At 45.3% G+C, this 16566-nt stretch overlaps 2 protein-coding genes across 8 annotated transcripts in view; one reads left to right on the top strand and one right to left on the bottom strand.

Annotated features, from left to right (window-relative positions):
- Window positions 1-371: 371 nt before the first annotated feature.
- On the bottom strand, window positions 372-3306 carry CCN1 (cellular communication network factor 1). The gene is made up of 5 exons (XM_077771064.1): window positions 2985-3306; window positions 2488-2701; window positions 1785-2141; window positions 1445-1656; window positions 372-1327 (listed from the first exon to the last, which is right to left on the bottom strand). The coding sequence occupies exons 1-5, from the start codon at window positions 3045-3047 to the stop codon at window positions 1025-1027; spliced, it is 1149 nt and encodes a 382-aa protein (XP_077627190.1). The 5' UTR covers window positions 3048-3306; the 3' UTR covers window positions 372-1024.
- Window positions 3307-3609: 303 nt separating this feature from the next.
- Window positions 3610-16566, top strand: part of DDAH1 (dimethylarginine dimethylaminohydrolase 1) — a 244067-nt gene continuing 231110 nt past the window's right edge. The window contains exons 1-4 of one of the 7 annotated variants that reach the window (XM_077771068.1): window positions 3610-3682; window positions 5762-5921; window positions 7873-7991; window positions 8592-8701. The gene's annotated coding sequence lies outside the window, so the exon portion shown is untranslated. Of the gene's footprint in view, window positions 3683-5741; window positions 5922-6584; window positions 7014-7872; window positions 7992-8062; window positions 8179-8591; window positions 8702-16566 lie in introns of those variants that run through there. The other 6 variants (XM_077771067.1, XM_077771069.1, XM_077771070.1 and 3 more) reach the window with 6 other exon arrangements.

Below are 16566 nucleotides of genomic sequence, written 5' to 3'. Positions count from 1 at the left end.
TACACACCTTATAGTGATGGAGTGATGGAGACCCTTAGACTTTGAATTCTTATGAAACTAAAGCATTATTATTTAAATCACAAATTTAGCTTCAGATTCCCTGTGCTTCCTACAATGCCTAGTGTTCAACAGGTTTTAAATACAGATTAGTTTAAATGCAGAGATTTTCCCCAACTGAAGATAAAAGCAATCATTGTCTAATTTTTGTAGGTTAGTTTCCTGCTCTTTTCCCAAGCTCCTAGAACAGTTCCTGGCACAAAGTAGGCACTCAAGTAGTCCTGGTTGAATAACTGAAAGAATGCCTAATACGCTAGGCTTTTGCCAATGACTTTGGGATAGTCTCTGAAAATACTGAATGCCACACACTCAGATATTAGGTAAATATTTCTTTATTAAATGATTAATTCCATAAATAAATTCTTTTCACTGAATATAAAATTAAAATCATTTACAAATTATTCCAGTATTACATTTCCCTTCCCTCCCCAAAAGCTACATTTTGATAAATAAAAACATTCAGTCTTAAAACACCTGATTTCTGTTTGCAGTTCAGAGTGCAGATAGCTGCCTCTCACGGACACTCACAGAGTGTCCCCTTCAGGAAGGGATGGCACCCCCTCCCATTTACTTCTGTCAAAAGATGAAGGCTTTAACTGATCAACTAATCTTTTTTTTTTTTTAACAACTGTAGAACCGAAAGGAAAGAAAGCCTAGAGGAAAATATGCTTACCAAATAATTTACAAACAGAAAACAGAACGTCATCAACAGCACAAGCTCCAAAACGAAGCAGTAACGCGTGCTCCAGTATTATGAAGCGAAGTATTCTCCCATCGTGGCTGCGTTTGTGTCCATCCGCACCAGCACACCTGGCAGTTTCAAAATACCTTAATACTACTCAAGAATGAGCAATGCATCCCTTCTACAATGAATCCCTCACCCCCACCGCCCCCACCCATATCGCCGTGATTCTGGCATTCTTCTCCCCCTCCTTGTTCACCCTTGCACTGGAAGCCCAGGTGGCATTTAGTCCCTAAATTTGTGAATGTCATTGAACAGCCTGTAGAAAGGAAACACCGCCTCATTGGCATGCGGGCAGTTGTAGTTGCACTTGCAGGACTGGATCATCATGACGTTCTTGGAAAATGTCTCCCCATCTTCGCAACGGAAGCGCATCTTCACAGTCCTGGTCTGCTGGGGCGTGCAGCACCGGCCGTCCACGCACGAGCCGCAGTACTTGGGCCGGTATTTCTTCACACTCGAACATCCAGCGTAAGTAAACTTGACTGGTTCGGGGGATTTCTTGGTCTTGCTGCATTTCTTACCCTTCTGTAAGAAAGAGGAAAGAAGGAGAGTCAGGGACAGTGTTTGTCTGTCTTGGAAGAGGGGTTCACATCTCGCCCAGCTGCCAGGGAACAGTCTCCAGCAAGCACCGCGGGAACTTACTTTCAGGCTGCTGTACATCGGCTGTCCACAAGGCCGCACTTCACAAATCCGGGTTTCCTTCACCAGGCGGCATTCAAGGTTGTCATTGGTAACTCGTGTGGAGATACCAGTTCCGCAGGTCTTTGAGCACTGGGACCACGAAGTTGTTTGAACGATACATTTCTGGCCATGTAAAGAAGGGTTGTATAGGATTCGAGGTTCCATTCCAAAAACTAGAGGCAAACAAGAGGGAAAATTTCTCAGAGGCATAATGACACCAACACACTCGGCTCGTTTCTACAAAGCTTCAAACTAGGAATGTATTTCAGTACAACGTCTTTCAGTCTCAGTTTCAACTTACCTGGGAGCCGCTTCAGGGAGCCACCTTTTCCAACTGCAATTAATTCATTGTTCCTCGTTAACTCCACCTCTGAGGCATCAAATGCCAGCCCCTTGCCCAGGAGGCCATCCCTGTCGTCCACGGGGTCCTTGGCACTGTCCTCGTCACAGACCCACTCCTCACAGCACTGCCCGGTGACTTTGACCAGCCGGGGGTTGGGACAGCCCAAGTTGGGGAGAGAGAGTTCTTGGGGACACAGAGGAATGCAGCCCACAGCGCCGTCAATACATGTGCACTGATGTTTACAGTTGGGCTGGAAACTTTCCCCATTCTGGTAGATTCTGGAGTTATATTCACAGGGTCTGCCCTCTGATTGAGCTGCAAAGAGCACCGAAAGAGAAAGGGAAAGGAGAAAGTTAAGATTCCCATCCATGGCCTGAAACTCATACATATTTTCTGCTGTTAAATTCAATTTATGGTAAAGTTTCCTACAATTCCTCGGGGACTCCAGACCAGAACAATAAGTTAGTCAGGAATCACTTTTCCGTATGCGCTTTTCGTTGGGCCCAGACACACTGAATTGCATTCCAGACTGCTGAAATCATGTGCCTTTCTGCCAAGCTACCAACAACAAAGCATCACCATACATGGTCTCAAAATTACTAAACTTCTGGACTACGGGGACTATTATTTTTTTAAAGGGGCCAAGCCACAAGCATCTTACCTCTGCAGATCCCCTTCGGAGCTGTGGAACTGGCGCCGAAATTGCATTCCAGCCCCTTGGTGTGGTCGCAGGGCTGCATTTTGCTGCAGTCCTCGTTGAGCTGCTTGGCGCAGACCTTACAGCAGCCGCAGCCGTCCCGGACCAGCCCGACTCCCGGGGCGCACTTGGGCGCCTCCTGGGGGCAGTGGCAGGCGGCAGGGCAGGTGGAGAGCGCCTGGAGGGGGGTGGGGGGAAAAGGCACGCGTAAGACTCGGCGCGGTTAGGGTAGGAGCCCAGGGACTCCGTCCGCAGGGGGTCTCTGACCCTGTCCAGCCCGGCCACCCTTGGCGGCTGCTTCGGCCCACAGGCCCCCCGACGCATCTCCAGGGGGGCTTGACGAAAGAGCTAACCCGAAATGCCCCCGAACTTTTTGGTTCAGTTATCTCTGCGGGGGGCAATCCGGGGAAAGGGGAAAGGCCTGGAAGAGCGTATGGGGAAGCGGAGGCAAAAGAACTCACCAGCCTGGCCAAGTGGAGAAGGGTGACGGCGAAGGCGAGTGTCCTGGCGGTGCGGGAGCTCATTGTGGCGCGCAGGGGTCCGGGCGAGCGCGGAAGCGAAGACGCCGACACACTGGTGCGCCGCGGTCGAGGTCTGGTGCGTGGATGCGGGAGATGGGACGGGCTCCGGTCCGTGCGGCGGCGCGGCGGGCCGGGTGGCAGGAGGGCGAGGGCTGGGGCGGCGAGCGGGCTGCAAGTGTCCTTCTCCCGAGGTCCTTCCCGAGGAGGCGCGAAGGGCGCGGGTGCTACTCGGGGGCGCTCTCGCTCGCGGTCTGCCCGAGCGCCCAGAGCCCGCCTTTTATACGGGCCGGCCACGGCGCCGCGTGTTGCAGTGACGTCGGCTCTGTCTGCGCGTTCCAGAATTCTCAAACATCTCAGGAATGCTGGTTGGCGCGGGCTGCNCCGTCTAGAAAACAATCTACCGTTTTTTCCACTTTAAATAACGACTTCGATTGGGAGGGCTCTTCCTGGCGCGATGGTAGTGATGGAGGTGGAAAGGGTGAGGGGGGCGAGTTCAAAACTTTGCCTGGACTGGGAGGGTGGGAGGACCTGGGAGGGAAGAACAAAAGTGGTTTTGTTTGGTGATGCCGAGTTGACCGGGCAGCCTTGGAAGCCCTCACCCGGGAAGGCAGCGAGCTGTTTGCTTGTTTACAGAGAAGGTGAGAGTGAAATTATCTATGGAGAGGCGAACGGGGAGGGGGAGCGTGCCTGTGAGCCAGCAATCTATTTGGGGATTTCATAGAGGCACGCTCGAATCAAGTCCCAGCTTTGGTGTGGTGTTTATTAGCCAAGTTAAGTGTATTGCAAATTAATACCCGCAGTGGCATTTATGAATGAGAAGGAGGAAAAAAAAAAAAAGTCAGCTTCCCCCATCGTCTGGCAGATTCCCAGGCAGAGGTCTTCCCCCTTCCGCCCCCCCTCCCTTTTTTGGTGTGTCGAACTTGTTTGTTTTTGGAGGTTCCCACTTTAGTTCCAGCCCACTGCCTGGGTTGGAAGTCCGAGAGGAAACAAATGCAGGGAGTTCTCCGGGAGGCTGACTTCTGCTTCCTCACGGATGCGGGAGACAGGGTAAGCCCTTCCAGCCTCCCTCCCCGGTCGGGAGGCGTTGCTAGCTAAGCAGCCAGCCAAAAGCAGAGGGGACCACCTTGCAGTAATTTGTCCTGAGGTCATCACCTGTATACACTGCAATGCCAAAACTGATTCCAGCACCATTGTGCCCAATGGATTTCTAAAGCTAAAAGTTGTGTGGGGTTTTTAACGCTTTTCCTCGGGACCATTTAGAAGCCTCCCATTTCCAATGGATTGCAACGCTTTTCCAGCCAAATACAGAGAAATATGAGATTTTCAGATATAATGTTCTGTAATAAAACTGCGTTAGCAGAATTTAAGATCCTATTTTACCTACAACACACGCGGTAAAAGACCCGCCCCCTGACAAAGCAATTTGCTTTAACATTATCAATATCATCAGTGCGATTGATAAATTCTTCCTCAAAGTTTCAAAAACTATCTTCTTGTGCAATTTTAATAAAATTGTACACAAGTAATCATACCAGTCTTTCTTTTATATGTGCCCCAGAACTCTACGTCCCTTCTAATATGTAGGGCTGTTCTTCACAATTTAAGTCTTGCTTAAGAAGTCCCTCAGTGCCAACTTTTCTGTGAATGACTCTGATAAGCACAATGAGAAGCTATTGCAATAAAAACATTATCCAATAAAGAGAACTGTAGCACGAAAGAGTTAAGTTTCATTCATTGAAAAGTGCCCTTTCATAAGTCTAAGAGGCTGTTACTAGTGGAAGTAGGATCGCTAAGGCTTTGTTGGGGGGGGTTTGGGGTGTATGGCTTACTTTTCAGGACTTGTCAGGTGTTATGCAAATGAAGTGAGGAAAACCTGGGCCCTACTTCTACTCAAGACAGTCCATCCATTATTACTTAGAAAAGGTTTTTTGTTTTTTTGTTTTTTCCGCTGCATTAAAGCTTCATTATTGTTCCCCTCTTAATGAAGTGACTGGGGATAGGGGTGAGTAGGCGCAGTACAGGGTGGGAGGAGGTCGTGGGGAGAGAATGGAGAGGAGTGTTCCTGGCTTCTGTTGTGGAGTCTTTTCTATTTGACTTCATGGTTGTAAGTATTTCCAGATGGTGAATCAGACACCAGACGTAACAATATTTCCATATTTGGGTATAGCAGTAGCCTGCGTTTTTAACATTTTTCTGCCTCTGTTATCCAACCACAAAGCATTCTTGACAGCTTCAAATGTTGTTAAATATAGACTTAACTTCTGTTCCCAGAGCAGGAAATTCTTTGGAATTCCTTGTTTTTCACGCAATCTGTCTATCATGATTTAAAATAAAATTACAGTGAATGATCCAACTGGCCAGTGTATATACCTTGCTCCTTTATTGAGGGGGACGGGAGATATGCAGAGATTCAGTTCGCCGCACAGCTTTGAAACACAGACCATTCCAGAGATTCCTTTAAAAATCAGATTAAAGTTTTCTAACAAGGGCGTGTGGGTTTGTTTCTGGGCTTCAGTTGGGGAATCTTGCAGGATGAGTTTGCCCTGGAGGAGAAACTTAGAGAACCTTACCATCAGCTGCCCATTTAAAGCTGCGTGTTGTGGGAGGGGGGGTTGGGGAGCTGGAGCAAACAGGGCCAGGAGGTGGGGGAGAGGGAGAGACTGTAACAACCTATGTGCACAGCCTTTCCATATACTATGTCCTGGTGCGCCTGCTAGTAAACGACGGCATCGGACCAGAGGAACTGCAGCTCCTCACCTCCCGCGTCAGGACGGTCCAGAAACCCCAGACGTCCCGTCGCCTTCTCGCCTCTTTCGCTGAGAGCTGCAGATCAGTTCACGTTGACAGACTAGAGGGAAAATGTGCAAATGTTTATGGGTAAGTGTCTTCGGATGCTAATTCTGCATGTTTTCTTTTGCTCTTTCTTCCTCCCTCCCTAAACCGGCGCCCCATGAGGGAATAACGGGCCGCCTTGTTTCCTTGTTCTGCAAGCCACAGAGAAGGAGCTGCTTGTCTTCAGCAGCTCCCAGGTTTGAGCTGACTGATGGGGACATGTCTCACTCGCTGCTGCCAGGGAATTTTAGGTCACCAAAAGAAGGGTTCACTGGCTGGCGGCAACTGAGAATAATGATCACCCTAAAACTGTCGACTCCAGTTTCCTAGCCCCCGACCAGCGGTTCTCAAACTTTGGTCTCAGAATCACCTAGTGGACTGATTAAAAAGACTGATTGCTGGGCCCTATCCCAGAATTTCTTATTAGCCACATTTCCGACAAGTCCGGAGGTGATGTTGCTGCTGGTGGTCCCTAGAACCACTGCCCTGGATGGTTAGGAGTGCTTCTAACAGCCGTGTGCGTGCGCGTGTGCGTGCGTGTGCCCTCGTAGTCAGGTACTCGCCCGCACACCCAGTCTCACAACTACACTTTTTATAGCCACTTGAACGAACAGAACAATTTGTGGTGACGACGAAAGGCCAGCTTTAAGGTGGCGCCCCCGGGCCATCCTTTCTCTNCAGCCCCCAGCCCCGGCCCCGGCCCCGGCCCTGCGAGGGCCGAGGCCCACCCCGCGCTGCGTGGGAGGCTGCCGCGGAGGGCGCCGCGGCCGGATTATGTCACTTTTCCCGGCCACCCCACTGTTGACGCTTCCTCCCAGCGGGGCAGCGAGTTGCGGCGCTGTGCCAGACTTAGAGGGCACGCCCAGGCGCGGGGGTGTGGGCGTGTGTGTCAGAGGGTGGCGTTTGCCCAGGCTTCGAGCCCACCCGAGAGCAGAGACGTGGAATCGACTCTAGAAAAGAAGTCCCCAAGGGCTGGGTCCTATCATCTCTCGAAAGGAGAGTGGCCAGACCTCGCTCTCGGTTTCTTTGGGCCACCCACAGCCCCTTCCTCGTCAGTAAATTCCAAGGCGGAGGTTGGGGGTGCGGACCCCAGGGTAGGAAGCCCTAGCTCTGCCATCCACTAGCCTGCAGCCTTCGGTAAGCTGTTCATCTTTCTAGACCTTGTATCTCTCCTTCGTCAGTATAAATTGGGAAAGGAGACCAATAGGTGGTAGAAAGGGAGCAGCCCCTTTCAGGGCTAAATCTCTTGCCATTCTCTCCTAATAATGACAGAAGCAAACACCACTCTGTGTCAGGCACGGTTTTTGAGTGCCTCATTCAATTCTCCAACACCCCATTGAGGCAGATCCTCTTGTTAACGCCATTTTCTTTCTAAAGAATGGAGGCACAAAAGGTAAGTGACTAACCAAAAGACACTCACCGGGGAGGTAGCAGAATTGGACCCAGACGTCTGGGTTCCAACAAGCCTTCTACTTAAACATTGTGCATACTGCCTATTCCCCGTCACTTACTTTGGACATTCAGGCCTGGCCCCTCTCCTAGAACTTTACCCTTATTTAACTCTATCACAACTTACCCAGATATTCCAGGATAAATGCAGCAGAAAAATAGTTGATAAGTTCACTGAAGCTGGGGTAAGCTCTGAGAAGGAGAGGGGAAGGGGCGTTGCATTTTAATAGGAAAAGCCTTAATGCATATATGTTCATGCAGTGGGCTTTTAAGCACCTTGGCAGGCTGGTGGGAAAGATATCTAGACCTTGGGGGTTCTTCTGATATCTCACAAGCCATACTGATCAATCAAGGAGTCTCAACGCCCGGAGCAAGGCTTGAGCTGGTAGAAATTGCATTTGTCACAGAGATACAGTTTTCAAGGTCACTTACTTGATATTTCATCAGCCTGAGTGTTCCTTATGGGCTGAATATGCTATTAACCCGCTTTTTGCATTATACATTATGAGTATCTTTACATATCTGAGGACAAGTTGTTTATCCCCAGGGAACACCGGATTTATTCAGAGCTCATGATGTGTCGTGGCCCTGTGGTAGGCACTAGTGACATCAGAAAGAGTGCTTTAACATTGAAGTTCCCCAAAGGATTCTGCATCTGTTGCTGAAGTAGGTACAAAGTGCCATGTGGACACTTCTCTGCCTGGGGAGTGAGGGTGGAAATGCCAGGAGTCTGAAAGGACGAGCAAGAACCCGAAGGACATTTGAGACAGAGGGAACAGAGTCTTGACCATGCGTGACGAGGGGACACCTAGTGTGTCTGGACTCCAGGATCCCTTTGGAGAACTGGCAAGAGGTCAGCTGGGCCCTTCCACAAATGGCCTTACCTGTCCTAACACTGGGACTCTGGCAGTCGTGAGCCATGTGAGGCCTTGCCTTCGTTTCCTCATCTGTAAAATAATGGGGTTGCTCCAGCTCAGGGTACATGCACTGAAGGGCTCACAGGGGTCAGCCAGGTAAAAAAATGCCATTTCAGGGCTTTGTGGTAGCTAATACTTGGCCTCAGCACTGAGGAACCGTGGTGATAGTGGGGACCAACCGTGGCGGTGGGTGGGGGGTGAAAATGAAGGTCTGGTGTTTGCCCATTTTCTCATTTTTTAAAGGCTATCAGAGATCTAGATTTTTCTGTCAAGTTCTTTAATTTTTTAAATGTTGGCAATTAAGTAAAACAGCTCATCTAAGTTAAAACTCCATCTGAGTTAATCCTAGGACAATCACGGAAGGCAATGTCTGGGCCCTGCCAGTTGTGATCTCTAGAGTGAATGACTAGAAGCTGTCCTGCTCCAGCTTTCTGCTACTCCCAGCAACGCATCAATCAGGTAATAGCGCCCTGGGCCCCATTAATTGTCAGGTTGAGCACACCTTCATTTACTTAAGAATCAGGGCTGCCACTTAACTCAGTTGTAGAAGTTTATACTTTATCAACAAAACTGGAATGTGTCTTTTTCTTATTTTCTACTTTATTCACTCCCAGACACTACTGTGTCTCCCTTTCTTCTCCCCTTGACTTTATGTTGTAAGCAGCTGGCATTGCCGTGGCAGCAAAATAGGAAACATTTTTTTTAGGGCATCTGTCTCCAGTGGGAACTGTGTCTGTTTATTTCCTCCACCTGGCATCTGTCCACAGGAAGACAGGCATTTCTAACCCCCTTACCTTACAGAAACTACTATGTTGTGATAACACAGAAACATTTCATTGGAACGGACTAGAAGACACCTCTCCCACTCCACCCTGCAATCCATCTTCTAAACGAGATTGAGCAATATGATATATATTATAAGTCACTATCAAATGGCTCCAGATTCAGATGATTAAGAATTAACCTTCTCCTCTTGTGTTTTATTCCCAGAGATACCTGTCTCTTAATTGCCCACTTAAAACCACACATACCACATTCAAAATTTAGAAGAGATTTAATTTGGGTGCAGTACTTGAGCACATAGATAGATCCTACAGAGTAGGTGAAGCAATTTATTCTTGCCAACTTTTTGCAGGTCTGAAGATTAAATGAAAAGGAGCATTCTGGCTTTTGGGCTAATTATGTGAAATAAGACGTAAGACATGTTTAATGCTCAGCAGGATGCTTGGCACATAGTAAGTGCCTAATAAATTCCAATTACTGCTACTGCTAAGCCCCATCATTACCTTCACTTTTACTACAATTAGCATAGAATGAGCTAGTCTTATTCTCTAGAGAATATTCTGCATTCTTTGAACTAGATGAACTCAAGCTATAAAAACATTTGATAAGTGGTATATAGATGCAGTGATTTAAAAAACCCATGCAGCCCAGTTTTCTGGCTTGCACCAGAGCCCCAGTGACCATTTAAGAAAGCACTCCGGCTTTGCCAGTCATGGAATTGCAAATTTGCCTACAGACAGTAGTGAGCTGAGTGGTGTTATGCCTTGGTTTCCTCACCTATAAAAGCTAATGGAATTGCCCCAGGTCAAGAATCGTGCACCCAAGTGGCCCAGGGACCAGCCAGGTACAAAAAACACCATGCCTGAGAAGTAATGCCAGCTGACATTTGGCCTTACCATACAGGAGCCATGGGGATAGTTCTGTCTATGGGGTCTGGGTTTTGGCTACCAACGACTAGCGAGTTGGTATATATAGCTGAGTTAGTGATTTTATCTAATGCTTGTAACCTTGGTGGTTATAGTATTCCATATTATGTCTGTTTAAATGATGAAAAAACTGAGGCTTAGCTAGAGTCACTAACTGGTGCAAGGGCACAGAGCTATTGAGGGAGAGCAGAGTGTCTGTCTCCAAAGGCTTTCCTTTTGAGGGAGAGCATGGGCTTTGCCCTCCATGAAATCCACCTAAAAGTTGAGAAACTTGCCTTCAACTTCTTGACTTCCCGTTAACAACTGACTGTGGTTGTTATTAAATGTATGTCTAAACGTGTCTTGGGCTTAGTTGGCTCTCAGTAATTGTGGGTCCCAGTTTCCTCATGAGAGTCTGGTAATGAATGAGTTAAACAATAAAAGAGGGTTCTTTCCACACAGAGACCCTTGCCTAAGCTTGCTCCTATTTCCTATGAAGAAAAAGAGATGTGTCAGGACAGAGGAGGAACTCAGAGATCGAGAGATATTTCTACTGTAACTTAGTCATCACCATCAATTTTGTTACTGGAGGCAGACAGAGCTGCCACCTCTCATAACCATTGGTCACCCTTACAACAGTTACTAAGCACAGAGCCCTCCGGGCACCCACCGCGAACACCCTGTGTCTCTGAGACTTACACAAAGTGCCTCAGCCTTGGATGAGAGGGTGGGGTGAGGTGGGGCGCCCAAGGTTATGACAGTAAGTTAAAAGCAAAGAGAATTTAAGGCTACTCCTAGGCATTGAAAAAGAAAAATTTTGAACCCACTTTCCTTCGAATAGGCTTTAGCTCTCAAAAAAAACAAAAGACCCAAAAACAAACAAACAAACAAAAAAATACTGCTCTTAATCTTTTTGTTTTGGTAGTTTCTTTTTTCTTTCCTTTCTTTTAAAATTGAGATACAATTGACCTGTAGCCTTATATTAGTTGCAGGTGTACAACGTAATGATTCAATATTTGTATATATTGGGAAATGATCACCACAATATGTATGTATAGTTAACACCACCACCAGACATGGTTACAATTTTCTTTCTTGTGAGGTGAACTTGTAAGATCTACTCTCTTAGCAACTTTGAAATATACAACATGGTATTATTAACTATAGTCACCATGCTGTTTATGACATCTCCAGGATTTATNGGTCCCAATCATTTATTTTTGCTCTTGATTCCCTTGCTTTTGGGGATGTGTCAAGTAAGAAGTTGCTGCGGTGGAGGTCAAGGAGGTTGTTTCCTAAGAAGTCAATTCTTAATGGACAAAGATAATATGTGTTCAGTGCTTGAATTTCAGAGACTCTGGGAAAGGCTGTTGGCGAATTATCAAGTGTAGAATGTATGCTGAAGCCCTGCAGAAAACTGATAGTTCAGGTCAATCTTATAAATATGGTATGTACACCAGGCTTTGTGCTAGGTGGCGATACAAAGAAGAATAATATCTAGACTTTGCCATCATGGCTCTCACAGCCTGGAGGAGATGTAAATGTTTATGCAAATAATACAATACAGTGAGTGGGGTACCTTGAGTGGTTCAGTGGGTTAAGCATATGACTTCAGCTCAGGTCATGATCTCATGGTTCTTGGGTTCAAGCCCTGGAAGCTGCTTCAGATCTGTCTCCCTTTCTCTCTGCCACTCCCTCGCTTGTGCTTTGTGTGTGTCTCTCTCTCTCTCAAAATTAATAAACATTAAAGAAATAATACAATATAGCAATTGATGCTCTAGGTACAATGCAAACAAATCGCTTTGGAAGTACAGACAAGGGAGGTCGAATTCAGAGTCAGACCCTTCAAAGATGTGAGGACTTGTTCAGTTTTTAAATTTTGATGGCTGGGAGGGATCAGGCACGGTTACGCACAGACACTAACATACACATTCCCTTTGAAGTTGGCAATTGCAGAAAACATGTGCATCTTCGCGAGACATTAACGAACACCTAAAAGTGGGAACCTGAAGATGAGCCTTTTAAAATGCATCAATTACAGCCAAGAACAGCCCTTTGGGTGCTGTGGAAATTCTAATCACTGTGGATCCTTTTGTCTGAGAGGGAAGGGAAGGGAACTGACGTTTACAGAGCACCTGACAGGGGCCAAATGCCTTAAAGGTTATCTCATTTAACGCTCAAGAAAATCCTCTAAGATGAACATTTTAAATCTTTCTAAGCTTCGTAAGTGGGGGTTCAGAGAAGTTAAGCAGTTTACCCGAGAGCAGACAGAATGTGACCAAACAAGCATTCTAACCCAGTCCTGTGTGACCCCAAAGCCTGTGCCGTTTCTAAGTTTCTGCTGCACTGTCCTGACTCCCTGAATCTCCAACTCCCTATGAGTGTTCGCTCCTTTTCTGTTTTCTTGTATTGTTACTACCTCACCTTCATAGAGCCAGCCTTTCCCTTCATCTTAGCACTTTCATGTTTATTGATGTTGAAGTCTTGGAGCCACTGGTGAGTCTAGCTTCTAAAAGGAGGTACAGACTAAAGTGAACAGGATCATTGCCATCTGTCGACATTAACACCACATCATTATAATCAGAGAGCAGGCATGGTGACATTAACCTTCACTTACATTTGCTTCCTTGCTCGGCACTGTGTAGAATGATTTAGAGGTATGTGATTTCTCCTATCTGGGGACAGATGACAAGTTCCAGAGGATATGTGTGGAGTTTAATGAGAAATAATGAAGGAAGTATGATTTGGGGAATCTGTGTTTGAGAGACAGAAGGGGGATCACCTGGATGGCTCAGTGGTTTAAGTGTCCGACTTCGGCTCAGGTCATGATCTCGTGGTTCGCGAGTTTGAGCCCAGCTTCAGGCTCTGTACTGACAGCTCAGAGTCTGGAGCCTGCCTCGGGTTCTGTGTGTGTGTGTCTCTCTCTGCCCCTCCCCAGCTCATACTCTGTCTCTCTTGTTCTCTCAAAAAGAAACATTAAAGGGGCGCCTGGGTGGCTTAGTCGGTTAAGCGTCCAACTTTCGCTTGGGTCATGATCTCGCGGTTCGTGGGTTCGAGCCCCGCGTCGGGCTCTGTGCTGGCTGCCAGCTCAGAGCCTGGAGCCTATTTCAGAGTCTGTATCTCCCTCTCTCTCTGAACCTCCCCTGCTCACTCTCTGTCTCTCTTTCTCCTAGAAATTAAAAAAAAAAGAAAGAAACATTAAAAAAATTTTTTTAAAGACAAAAGGGAAGTGCTATGCAAAGGCTGCACTCGAGTGCAATACAGGTTCCATAAAGACAAGATGGTAACAATAAAAGGTAACAGAGAAAAAACAAATAGAAAAAGAGTGGAAGCTAGATGACTATATGAAGAAGGTACTTGGACCGATACACTGAGGCGTATTTGCGCACACGCATTCACTTGCTCCTATGTTGAGGAAAGTAAGTATGGGAGGGTTGAAATGAGAAAATCATAATGAATTGTGACATTCCCATGGATTCGTTTTCTTTTCCTGTTACCACAAATAATCTGGATTTCATTCACCTTTCTTTCCTCTGGGCTTTCACCACCTTCTAGGTCATCGTTCTGCTATTTTGAATAGAGAAATACTTTAGTTACTCTCCGTCCAGGAAAGGTAACCAACCAGAAAGTGCCTACTTTTGCAGCTGGGCCATCAGTTTGCAAGGACTTCAACCCTGAAAGCTGGGGCCACAGAAGGAGGCAGGGGTGAGGATGGGAATGGGGGCAAACTCAGGGAAGACTTTAAAGTGGCATAAATGAGAATTGAGACAATTTCCACTTGAAGTCACCTCTCCACTTATGAGTCATTAACCATCTGGAACTAAGTGCAGTTAATTTAGCACCACGTTGGAAAGCTTATAATGTGAACCACATTCCAGGGCCCGGGCATCCAGGTTTTAATCCTTTGTAAACGCCTCTCTTTTGGAACACAATTTGGTGTCAGTACATAGGAACTAAGAATTGTGCCAACTCGTGAGTCATTGCTCTCTACTTTCTTCCAGAGCACTGTGGGAAAAGGATGGGCAGACTGGTTCAGATAAAACCCAGTCCCACCCAAACTCTCACTGAAGGCTGGAAACAAATCCATTTTTTAAATGTTTTTAAAATCTAACTGGACACAGAAAAGAGATAATAAACCTCTGTTCTTTGGTTTCAACTTGGATCTGAAGCCTTGTTTTGTTTTCTAAGTCTCTAGGCTATCACACTGAGTTACAACCCTTTTGTTTGTGCTTGCCTTTTAAAGGACATTTATTGGGACAGCTGGGTGGCTCAGTGGGTTGAGTGGCTGATTCTTGATTTCAGCTCAGATCATGATCCCAGGGTTATGGAATCCAGCCCCAAGTCAGGCTCTGTGTTGAGCATGGTGGAGCCTATTTGGGATTCTCTCTCCCTCTAGCTCTCTCCCCTGCTTGTGCATGCACTCGCTCTCTCTCAATTAATTAATTAATTAACTAATAATAAATAAGGAAATTTATTAAATCATTTATAAATGAATGCACTGTGGTGGGTTTTGAGGATACAAAAGTGTGGTTCCTGACTTTAAGGACAACACAGGCTAGAGTGCATGCCTAAATAATTTATGTGTAAATACTTTGTAGTATGCTTCTTCTTAAAGGTACAACACATACAATCTCTTCTGGATCTCTGTCTGCACAGGGACCCATACTAGGGATGAGGTTTTCTCATTGCACTGGACAGGGTTGATCATGGAACTTCCAATGCTTCCTCTGCAAACTTGGAAGAACAAGCTATATTTTTCTCTGCTTGAATTTAATTGACTATGCTTATGATATAGTATCACATAAGCCTTGGGAGTCCTTTAACACTCTCTAATTAACAAGGGGTTGGATATTTTCGTATTGAATACCTTTCCACTTTCAGTTGGTAAGTTGTCCAGGTGTTTATAGCCTTTTGGGTAAACTTCTATCTTCTGGTGTTCTAATGATAACGAGTGGACATGTGAATTAATTCTTGGCCTTCGCTGAAATGGTGCATGGTGAATCTCAAGATTTCTGTTATATAGTCTGAAAGGTAAGCCCGGTTCTTTGAAGCCTTTTTCCTGGGCAGTTGACACCAGTGGGAGTGGACAAGAAGGGAGGGCATACTGGGTAAGAGGACTGTACTCCGGGATTGTATTACATATGGTGACATTTTAGAGAACTGTTTAATTTGATTCCACTATTGTTTGCGATGTGCCATCTGGCGTTATTTCTTCTCTTCTGTTTTCTTTGGCTTTAGCTTTCTCTTATTTGTCAAGTTTCTTAATGTGGAGGCTGAGGTCACTGATCTAAAGATTTTTTTTTCTTTCTATTGTAAGCATTTAGTACTATAGATTTCTCTCTAATCCCGCTTCAACTGCATCCCACAAATTTTGATATGTTGTGCTGTTATTTTCATTCAGTTCAAAGGACTTTCTAATTTTTTTTTATTTCTTTTTGACTTTTGGGTTATTTAAAAGTGTTATCCAACTATTTGGATATTTTTCAAGTAATATTCTGTTACTTATTTTGAGTTTAGTTTAATTGTAGTCAGAAAATAAACTATGTATGACTTGAATGCTTTTAAATATATTGAGACTTGGTTTTGGCCCAGAGTATGGTCTGTCTTGAAAAGAATACCTATGCTGTTACGGGCAGAGTGTTCTCTAAATGTCAATTAGGTTATGTTGTATGATAGTATTGTGCAAGTGTTCTATCTTCCCACTGACTTTTGTCTACCTAGTCTTTGGGTAATTAAAAGAGTATTGAAATCTCCAACTGCAGTTATGGATTTGTCTATTTTCCTTTTTAGCTCTGTCAGGTTTTGCTTGATGTAATTTAAACATCTGTTATCAGGTGCATAAACATTTAGGATTGCTAAATGTTCTTGATAAACTGACCCCTCTATAATTATGAAATGACCTTTTGTGATAGTTAGTTTTGTGTATCAACTTGATTAAGCCACAGAGTTCCCAGATATTTGGTCAAACATTATTCTGGGTGTGTCTGTAAAGGCGTTTTTGAGTAAGATTAACATTTGAGTTGGTAGACTGAGTAAAGCAGATTGTTCTCCCCAGTGTGGGTGGGGTTCATCCAATCAGTTGAAGGTCTAAATAGAACCAAAGGCTGAGTAAAAAGAAATTCCTCCTACCTGAGTGCCTTTAAGCTGGAAATATATATATTTTTTTCTCCTGTCTTTGGACTTGAACTGAAACATCTGTTCTCCCTGGCTCTTGAGCCTGCTGGCCTTAGGAGCAGAACCCCACCATCAGCTCTCCTGGGTCTCCAGCTTGCCAACTGCAGATCTTGGGACTTGTCAGCCTCCACACTCCTATGAGCCAATTTCTCATGATATACTTTATTACATATTTTATATATACTTCTTTCTTATACATGTTTATATAATATATATTATAAAAAATATTCTATCTATATGTATTTATATATATATCTTCTCTTGGTTCTCTCTCTCTGGAGAACTCTAATACATTCTCTTCATCCCTAATTATATTCTTTGCTCTGAAATCTACCCCCAACTCCAACTTTCTTTTGATTAGTGTTAGCATGCTATATTTTTTCATCTCTTACTTTTAATCTGTGTGTCTTTACATTTAAAGTGGGTTTCTTGTTTTGCTTGTTTATCAAATATAAAAGGTCT

Source organism: Crocuta crocuta, unplaced genomic scaffold (assembly GCF_008692635.1).
Source record: "Crocuta crocuta isolate KB4526 unplaced genomic scaffold, BGI_CrCroc_1.0 scaffold125, whole genome shotgun sequence".
NCBI lineage: Eukaryota > Metazoa > Chordata > Mammalia > Carnivora > Hyaenidae > Crocuta > Crocuta crocuta.
This window is presented reverse-complemented; position numbering and strand designations above follow the sequence as displayed.

Excerpts from the sequence above, each read along its gene's own strand:
- CCN1 (XM_077771064.1), bottom strand. The coding sequence starts at position 3,047 with ATGAGCTCCCGCACCGCCAGGACACTCGCCTTCGCCGTCACCCTTCTC. Across the intron at positions 2,702-2,984 it reads TTCTCCACTTGGCCAGGCTG|GCGCTCTCCACCTGCCCTGC; the intron begins GTGAGTTCTTTT and ends ACCCCCCTCCAG. Across the intron at positions 1,328-1,444 it reads CGATGTACAGCAGCCTGAAA|AAGGGTAAGAAATGCAGCAA; the intron begins GTAAGTTCCCGC and ends TCTTTCTTACAG.